At 45.7% G+C, this 10,288-nt stretch overlaps 1 protein-coding gene across 2 annotated transcripts in view; it reads left to right on the forward strand.

The window, feature by feature from the left end:
• Positions 1-10,288, forward strand: part of LOC139539053 (voltage-gated delayed rectifier potassium channel KCNH8-like) — a 196,129-nt gene that overhangs the window by 125,585 nt on the left and 60,256 nt on the right. For both annotated transcript variants that reach the window (XM_071341747.1, XM_071341748.1), the window contains 4 exons: positions 5,438-5,577; positions 7,293-7,548; positions 8,434-8,591; positions 8,886-9,090. In XM_071341747.1, coding sequence (XP_071197848.1) covers positions 5,438-5,577; positions 7,293-7,548; positions 8,434-8,591; positions 8,886-9,090 — 759 coding nt within the window. The remainder of the gene's footprint in view (positions 1-5,437; positions 5,578-7,292; positions 7,549-8,433; positions 8,592-8,885; positions 9,091-10,288) is intronic.

Below are 10,288 nucleotides of genomic sequence, written 5' to 3' on the forward strand. Positions count from 1 at the left end.
GTACGTATATGGATGAGCGATGGCCGAGCGACATAGGCAAGGTGCAATATATGGTATAAAATACAGTATATACATGTGATATGAGTAATGTAAGATATGTAAACATTATTAAAGTGGCATTATTCAGAGTACATTGTATTAAGTGACTAGTGATCCATTTATTAAAGTGTCCAGTGATTGGGTCTCAATGTTGGCAGCAGCCTCTCTGAGTTAGTGATTGCTGTTTAGTAGTCTGATGGCCTTGAGATAGAAGCTGTTTTTCAGTCTCTCGGTCCCAGCTTTGATGCACCTGTACTGACCTCGCCTTCTGTATGATAGCGGTGTGAACAGGCAGTGGCTCGGGTGGTTGATGTCCTTGATGATCTTTTTGGCCTTCCTGTGACATCGGGTGTTGTAGGTGTCATGGAGGGCAGGTAGATTGCCCCCGGTGATGCGGACCGCACCACCCTCTGGAGAGCCTTGCGGTTGAGAGCGGTGCAGTTGCCGTACCAGGCTGTGATGCTCTCGATTGTGCATCTGTAAAAGTTTGTCAGGGTTTTGGGTGACAAGCCACATTTCTTCAGCCTCCTGAGGTCTTGTAAGAGTTTTACATTAAACTTCCAATAGGATGCCTGCCAAGACCTGGTGAAATAGACAGCCGAGCCATGGTTATGTGGTGATCCGAAACACCCACCGGGAGAGTGGTAGAAAACGATCTAGTATGGCTGCACTCACCCTAGCCCCAAAGACCTTCACCCATGTATACTGTCTTGTGTCGGGATGTCTAGTTCTCCAAACATCAACTAGGTCAAACTACTTAATGATGTCCCTTAACACCTACCAATGAGGCTGAATGAGGCTCCTCCCCATTTCTATCTTTCTTAAAATCCATCGTACACTTCCAGTCCTGCCGACCACCAGCGTCTCCTCAGGTGCTACCTGTGAGAGTTCCTGTATAAGACACCCAAACAGACGCCCTGCCACCTCTCTCTCCCTGAGTTAGGCGCATACACATTTATAAGTGGGAAAAAAGCTGTTGTTAATTTATGCTTTTACTACAAACAGTCTACCCCCAACACCTCCTTTGAGGAGCATACTTTTACAGCCATACGCGGTGCAAGGACTGCCACCCCTGCACTAACATTTGTTCCATGGCTCAGCACACTTGCCCCTTTCCACCAGAGCCCCCAATCGACTTCATTCACCACATCACTATGCGTCTCCTGCAGAGACAACACCTTTACTTTTTTATTTTACATATTCACCCAACAGATTCCTCTTTCCTGCGTCTCTGGTGCCATTTAAATTAAACGAGCATACCCGAAGAGTCTCCATAAGAAGTGGGACAAAAGCCAACAAATAAAGAGACCAATACCAAAGCTCAAAAAATGTAACTATTCATCTAAACAGCATCTGAAGGTAGACCCTTACGCACGGTTGTGACACTTCCTCAACCTAAAACGTTCCCTGGGTGAGAGGACACCATGCCACTCATTTCTCATAGCGTGTTGTGCTGATCTTACAAACTTTCCCATATCGCCAAAAAATCTTGAAGATGAACCCTTTTCCCTTTAGTCTCATTCCGGAACCTTGACAGTTCCATTACTTTGTACTTTGACCCCTCTGCCTGACTGGCTGTCAGCTCTGGACCCATTGACGAGGAGTCTGAAAGGAAAGCTCCTCTTCCTCAGACTCACCATCCTCCGCCTCATCTCCATCTCCTATCCTGACCACCTGCCCTTTCTCTCTAGTCGGGGCCTCCCCCCCAGCACCACGCAAAGGTTCCTTAGTGCCTGTTACGTACGCCTCTGAGAAGAGGGAACGCAACTCCCTGCTGCAACTCAACTCTCTGTGAAGTGCAAGAGGTATGGACTGTAGGCGTGAGTAAGGACGACAAAGGCAGATTTTACCGTTACTAGGATTTATTTCCTTACGGTAATATGGGGAAAAGGGGCTGGACGGAACCAAAGCAAAGAAAGTAAATATCAAAACTTCCCTCTTTCCTATCTAACCTGCCTACCCACTACTTACCTATCTTAGCACCACCTGGTGCCCTAACCAAAATACAGGGGGTGGTCCGCCCAGGTCTTACCTAGTGTGCCTAGACAATGAATATACTACGGGTATATGTATGCCCGCGGGCCTCTTGCCTAAGCACTCCCAAAGTGCCTTCTCCTTCCCCCCTGGGAACAAATGAAACAGAACAATTACTAACAATTTCACAAACACTCACAGGACATAGCAAAACTGCTACCAACAACAACAGTACATACCACACTTTCTGATACACAACCAACACTATATCACAATCTAATTTCTCTCTCTCTCTCTCAATCTCCCTCTAATCTCTAATTTCTCTCTTTTCTCCTCTCTCCAAAAAAGATCTCTCTTCCTGAACAGAACACTGGCTTTTATATTCCTCAGGTGGCAAAGGTAATTAGTGTCAGCTGCTTCTTGACGAGGGGGCGTGGTCAGCTCTCCAATTATCAATTAGCCATGGAGAACTCAGGAAGCTATCTCCTGAAACACACACTCAAATACATACCACAACACAGAAAACTGGGGAACGTAACAGTGCCTTTGACCACACCAGCATCTCCCCTCCCACCTCCTTTCTTCTCCCCCTTTTTCCTCTTGCGCTTGACACCCTCCTCCACCACCCCAGTCGCTTGCCCTTCCCCACTGTACTCTCCTCATCCACTAGCATAACCTGACTAGACCCAGCCACCATCCATGACATGACCAGCCTCAGCTACACCACTATCTATAGCCTGACTAGACCCAGCCTCATCTACACCACCATTTCTAGCATGACTAGGCCCAGCCTCACCTACACCACCATCCATAGCATGTGCTGGCAAACCCTGCATACAGCCCCTCCCCATGCCTCACTTTAAAATGCACATTTAACTGTTGCTCGTTGTTATTCAGAAACATGAACACTTGCCTCCGGGCCGAAACAACATGCTTAACAGCATCTGCCTGAAAACCTGCCGACAGTTCGCGAAAACCGCTAGCAAACTTACCAAACCAACTCAGCTCTTTCCAGATTTGATCATCCGTAATAAACGGAGGCAAATTCGCAACTACCACCCTAGGCACCAACACATCCCTTACAAATATTCCACAAGCAATCAGCCTACCAACCAAATGTACTATTTTCATGAACACCACCGCAGCTTTGTTCATTCTGGAAGCGGAATGTATAAATTCAGCTCCTACCTGTTCGCCGACCGCGAGTAGAACCTCCTCCACCTTAACTCCAATCTCAGGAACACACCTGAATCCATGCCGTAACTACAGCAACTCCACCGCGCTAGGCTGCAAAGCCATCATGCACACCACACCGTTCAAAACCCCAGGAGACTAAAACTCTGTCTTCTTCCTCCCTTACTTTGAAAAAAAAACTAACAGTACGTTAGCCCTCCACCATAGAACACGTTAATTGAAAGAAAAGACCAAGGAAAGAATCAAGAAAATGAGTAAGGACAGAGCCCTCCACACTGGCCTCTCAATTACAAAACACTCCCAGCATGCACTGAGAGAGAGAGAGAGAAAGAGAGCAAGAGAGAGCGAGAGAGGGCATTTAGAACAAGTTTCCTGGAATTCTACACATTTTGCCATGGGAAAGATAGAAAAATGTGCTTTTTTATAGCTCACATTTTGCCATGAGGATGAGATTTGTTTTTGCAGTTTTTAACGCCAATTTCCTGCTAGCAGCAGTATAAAAAAGGGGGACAATGAAAATAGTCCTGGGTAGCCATTTGATTAACTGTTTAGGAGTCTTATGGCTTGGGGGTGGAAGCTGTTCGGGAGCCTTTTGGACATAGACTTGGTGCTCCGGCACCGCTTGCCGTGCCGTAGCAGAGAGAACAGTCTGTGACTTGAGACTTTTACAACTTGGACATAGTCTTGTTGGCTTAACGTTATATCCTAATTTGACTTTGGTGAGGTCATGTTGTTCTTCACATTACCGTCTCTGGTAAACACACACTGTATCAATTAACCTCAAAGTTTATATGTCACATGCACAGGATACAAAGGTGTAAACGGTACAGTGAAATAGTTACTTGCATAGTGGAGTCTTTTGTTTAGACATGTAGCTAGCTAGCTAAACAATGGACCATAATCCCAACTCATAACGTTACTACCATGCATGAATCTGCAGGTAGCTAAAGCTAACCAACTCGGTTCAATGAAAGCTAGCTAGCTAACATTAGGCTATAACTAGTAATGCAAATGGATTTCTGAGATACAAATAATATTACGACACAGATCATACACATACGACACAGATCATACACATAATGTTAGCTAGCTCTCTCTCTCACTCTCTCTCTCTGGATCTTTCTCTCTCTCTCTGGATCTCTCTCTCTCTCTCTCTCTCTGGATCTCTCTCTCTCTCTCTCTGGATCTCTCTCTCTATGTGTATGTGACCAACAACATTTGATCTGATTTGATTTGGATCTCTCTCTCTCTCTCTCTGGATCTCTCTTCTTTCTCTCAGTTTCTCTCTCACATCAATATGTGTTGTACATATTGCCAAAACATACTTTGGAAATGAATGATTCATTAAAAATATTAACATATTAAAATAATAAGTAAATAACAAGAAGTATTTTTCTCTTTCTCTCCCTCTATTCACCATCCCTCTCTCTCTGTCCCGTGGTTTACTGATGAGTCATTCAGTTACTTCCTGTTAGACTCACCTCTGGCCGCAAACTCTTATTAACAATGGTGCCAAGATGCACCTGGCTCAAGGGAGGGAGGAATGTGAGGGATGAAAGGGAGGGAAGGAGGGGGAGAGAGGCAGGAAGAGAGGAAGGGTTTCCTTTCCTAGGTATGGATTTCAGTAACATGAATGTGTCTTTGTCTGTTCCGGGCCATTTGAGATGCATCCAATTAAAAGCTTTCAATTAATTACATTTGTGGGAATATAAAGTTAATTGAGTTACTGTATAAGGGTGGATACCTTTGAGCAAAACATATGGAGTTATGGACAGAGGGAAAATGAGTAGCAGAATAGGTTAAATCCTTTGAATTTGAATAATTTGAAATATATCTAATTGGTTGAGATGGAAGATAAATGATACACTGCTGAATCATGCCTTCCATGTTCTTTTTCCACACCCTAAGAACTGACATTGCCCCTAACCACTGATATGCATGATCAGACATTCCTCCATCTCCTAATGGCTATGAGGTTAGGATGGGGCATAAGGCAATCTGAACCTAGATCTGTAGTTAATGAACCCTTCACCACCACAAGGACCACAATGAAAATAGGTCTGATGACTTTGTTGTGATTTTAAATCCTTTTAAATAATTGTTTTATGTGTGCGTTGTTGTACTCACATGGCTGAGGCAACTCTATGTGGATTGTCCATTTCTCAAAGAAAATGTCAATTAAAATGTATCAATGAATTAGTTAATTCCTCAACCTTCTCTGTGTTCCCAGATGAGGAGACGGGTCTGGAGATGCACAAGGTCACCCGTCCCCCAGGCTTCAACACCAACCGCAGACGCAGCCGGGCGGTGCTCTACCACCTGTCTGGACACCTGCAGAAACAGGACAAGAGCAAGATCAAACTCAACAACGTAAGTTGCCCTATTACACACAGACACATGAACACACACACACACACAACACGCACAGCTTGCCTTGACAGCTTAGTGTCCAACCACATCTCAAGGATTGCTACAAGGACATTGAGTACGTTCGCTTTGAGGAAGCTTACTCAATCTACAAAATCCTGTCCCTCCTGTCCCAGTCACTTTCATGTGTATCCATAGAAATGGGTTTGGGCCAGTAATGGAGGACAGAGAGAGGTGACTTCACACCAGATGGAATGAAGGTTGTTGGATGCGACTGAGCAGGTTCTCCTTGACTTTGGTGAAAATAGCCTTGTGTTTGTTATTCCGTTCATGGAGACATTTCATTTAATTTAAACCTTTATTTAACTATGCAAGTCAGTTAAGAACAAATTCTTATTTACAATGACGGCCGACCAGAAGGCAAAATACCTCCTGCGGGGACGGGGGCTGGGATTAAAAAATATATATAAATAAATAAATAACATATAAATATAGGACAAAACACACATCACGACAAGAGAGACAACACAACACTACATAAAGAGAGACCTAAGACAACAACATAGCAAGGCAGCAACATATGACAACACAGCATGGTAGCAACACAACATGACAACACAGCATGGTAGCAACACAACATGACAACACAGCATGGTAGCAACACAGCATGGTAGCAACACAACACGACAACAACATTGTAGCAAAACAACATGGTAGCAGCACAACACGACAACAACATTGTAGCAAAACAACATGGTAGCAGCACAAAACATGGTAGAAACATTATTGGGCACAGACAACAGCACAAAGGACAAGAAGGTAGAGACAACAATACTTCACACAAAGCAGCCACAACTGTCAGTTAGTGTCCATGATTGAGTCTTTGAATGAAGAGATTGAGATAAAACTGTCCAGTTTGAGTGTTTGTTGCAGCTCGTTCCAGTCGCTTGCTACAGCGAAATGAAAAGACGAGCGACCCAGGGATGTGTGTGCTTTAGGGACCTTTAACAGAATGTGACTGGCAGAACGGGTGACATGCAGTAGTTTACAAAAGAGAAAACTCATCCTTACTATTCTATGAGATATAACTACTGTAGAACCAACCAGAACCTCTGGTTTCCTGTTCAGGTCAGGAAAACCCCCAGACACAAAGTATGTTGAATTTTACATGTTGCTAGTATCCTAAATCCTGTTGTTGACGTGACTCTCTCTCCTCACCCTTCCAGAACATGTTGTTGACGTGTCTGTCTCTCTCCTCACCCCTCCAGAACATGTTGTTGACGTGTCTGTCTCTCTCTCTCCCTACCCTTCCAGAACATGTTGTTGACGTGTCTCTCTCTCCTCACCCTTCCAGAACATGTTGTTGACGTGTCTCTCTCTCCTCACCCTTCCAGAACATGTTGTTGACGTGTCTCTCTCTCTCCCTACCCTTCCAGAACATGTTGTTGACGTGTCTCTCTCTCCTCACCCTTCCAGAACATGTTGTTGACGTGTCTCTCTCTCCTCACCCTTCCAGAACATGTTGTTGACGTGTCTCTCTCTCTCCTCACCCCTCCAGAACATGTTGTTGACGTGTCTCTCTCTCCTCACCCCTCCAGAACATGTTGTTGACGTGTCTCTCTCTCCTCACCCCTCCAGAACATGTTGTTGACGTGTCTCTCTCTCCTCACCCCTCCAGAACATGTTGTTGACGTGTCTCTCTCTCCTCACCCCTCCAGAACATGTTTGGGGACAAGCCGCCCATCCCAGAGTACAAGGTGGCAGCAATTCAGAAATCCCGATTCATCTTGCTCCACTACGGGACCTTCAAGGCTGGCTGGGATTGGCTAATCCTGTTGGCTACCTTCTATGTCGCAGTCACAGTGCCCTATAATGTGTGTTTCACTGTGGTGGGGGGGCGGGACGAAGGAAGCTCCGCCCCCCGCAGCCCCCCCAGTGTGAGTGACATCCTGGTGGAGATCCTGTTTATGCTGGGTAAGGAGAAGAGGGCTAACATTATTCTGATATTTTTCTAATATTAACGTTCTTCTAACATTGCTCCCACATTGTCTTACGTTATCTATTGCATCTATTAGTATAACATTATTCCAACACTATTCTAACATGATCTAACATGACTGCATGTGCCTATTTAAAGACTTTACCCCCTACGTACACTTCCTAATGACAATCTCTATGACTTACATCCTCTGTCAACGGATTGGCATAGTACTTATGGCTAGAGAACTTCCTCTTTCTACACAACACTAATTATATTTTCTCCAGGTACTTAGTACGCTCATTGTGCGAGAATACATACAGTCGTCTAATTAAATGAAAAGTTAATTGTAATGAACACTTATTTGTTCATCATTGTATTACTGGCCCCTGATGGAAACTCTGCCCACTGTTTCTCTCTCTGTCTCTCTTTGTCTCTCATTCTCTCTCTTTCTCTCTCTCTCTTTCTCTTTCTCTCTCTCTCTCTCTCTCTCTCTCTCTCTCTCTCTCTCTCTCTCTCTCTCTCTCTCTCTCTCTCTCTCTCTCTCTCTCTCTCTCTCTCTCTCTCTCTCTCTCTCTCTCTCTCTCTCTCTCTCTCTCTCTCTCTCTCTCTCTCTCTCTCTCTTTTTCTCTGTCTCTCTCTCTGTCTTTGTCTGTCTAAAGGCAGACAGATGGACATCATAAAAGTGAACTAACTGCAGTGTTAATGATGCATCCCTAGTCAATGATGTGACCGGTGGTCATATTGTCAATGCTTTTTAAAACAAATAATAGCCTCTATCCATGTACAGCAGTGCACTTATCAACAATGTTACTCATAATGAGATAGGAATGTATTGCGGAAGGAATGTACATTAATATAGCCTATCTGTCGTTCTACAGATATCGCGTTGAACTTCCGGACGACCTTTGTGAGCACATCGGGTCAGGTGGTGTACGACGCTCCCTCCATCTGTGTGCACTACGTCACCACCTGGCTGTTTGTTGACCTCATCGCTGCCTTGCCCTTTGACCTGCTCTATGCGTTTAACGTCAGTGTGGTGAGTGTCTCTGTGTGGGACTGGTTACAGGACAAAATGATAGAAGTAAAGATGAACAGTGTCTCTGGCTGGCATAGTGGTGTGAGGGATGGATTGTTAAGGAAACGGACATCATATTAGCTTCGGAACTGTCCCTACTAAGATCAATCCAGATATGTTACACAAGGCATTATGGGTACTGTAGTACATCACGCTACAAAGGATCTCTGAAATGTAGGACTGATACCTAAAATGTCAGGATTCATCAAACACTGTGACGGAGCTCAGAATTGATGTCTGTGTATGTTTCTGTAGTACTTTGGGGTCCACCTGCTGAAGACAGTGCGGTTGCTGCGTCTGCTGAGGCTGCTCCAGAAGCTGGAGCGTTACTCCCAGTACAGTGCTGTAGTCCTCACCCTGCTCATGTCCATGTTCGCCCTGCTGGCCCACTGGATGGCCTGCGTCTGGTACTTCATCGGACGCAGAGAGATCGAAAACAGCCCCAACTCCTGGGACACTGGTCAGTGCCCCGGCATGTCTGCATGTCACATTGAGATTGTCATCTGTTTTTCAAGAGAGCCAAGAAGCAGCTTCACAAGCATTCAGTCGTTTTGTATTTTATTCTCATGGATGCTTGTGATGCTGTTGCTAGGCTAGGGTTGGCCTTGCAAATCAGATTATGATTGTTAAAGTGACATGCCTTGTTAAATAAAATATGAATGAATAAAACACATATGGGTTCTACTAGACTTTTTGTTCAATGACTGTAATCATGATGCAACTGCATTCAAGTCAGGACTTCTAATAAGCGTCTGGCTGTTGCAAAATGATGTACCAAATTATTTTAGCCTGAGATTTGATCAGTAAACAGCAGTCATACTTTACCCCTCACTGAGCCCTGGTACTTCCCCCCTCACTGAGCCCTGGTCCTTCCCCCCTCACTGAGCTCTGATACTTTACCCCTCTCTGAGCCCTGGTACTTCCCCCACTCTGAGCCCTGGTACTTCCCCCCTCACTGAGCCCTGGTCCTTTACCCCTCTCTGAGCCCTGGTACTTTACCCCTCTCTGAGCCCTGGTACTTTACCCCTCACTGAGCCCTGATACTTTACCTCTCTCTGAGCTCTGATACTTTACCCCTCTCTGAGCCCTGGTACTTCCCCCACTCTGAGCCCTGGTACTTCCCCCCTCACTGAGCCCTGGTCCTTTACCCCTCTCTGAGCCCTGGTACTTTACCCCTCTCTGAGCCCTGGTACTTTACCCCTCACTGAGCCCTGATACTTTACCTCTCACTGAGCCCTGATACTTTACCCCTCTCTGAGCCCTGGTACTTTTCCCCTCACTGAGCCCTGGTACTTCCCCCCTCACTGAGCCCTGGTGCTTTACCCCTCACTGAGCCCTGGTACTTTACCCCTCACTGAGCCCTGGTACTTCCCCCCTCACTGAGCCCTGGTACTTTCCCCCTCACTGAGCCCTGGTACTTTACCCCTCACTGAGCCCTGGTACTTTACCCCTCTCTGAGCCCTGGTACTTTCCCCTCACTGAGCCCTGGTACTCTACCACTCACTGAGCCCTGGTACTCTACCCCTCACTGAGCCCTGATACTTTACCCCTCACTGAGCCCTGGTACTTTCCCCCTCTCTGAGCCCTGGTACTTTCCCCCTCTCTGAGCCCTGGTACTTTTCCCCTCGCTGAGCCCTGGTACTTCCCCCCTCACTGAG

Source organism: Salvelinus alpinus, chromosome 14 (assembly GCF_045679555.1).
Source record: "Salvelinus alpinus chromosome 14, SLU_Salpinus.1, whole genome shotgun sequence".
In the NCBI taxonomy this organism is placed as follows: Eukaryota; Metazoa; Chordata; class Actinopteri; order Salmoniformes; family Salmonidae; genus Salvelinus; species Salvelinus alpinus.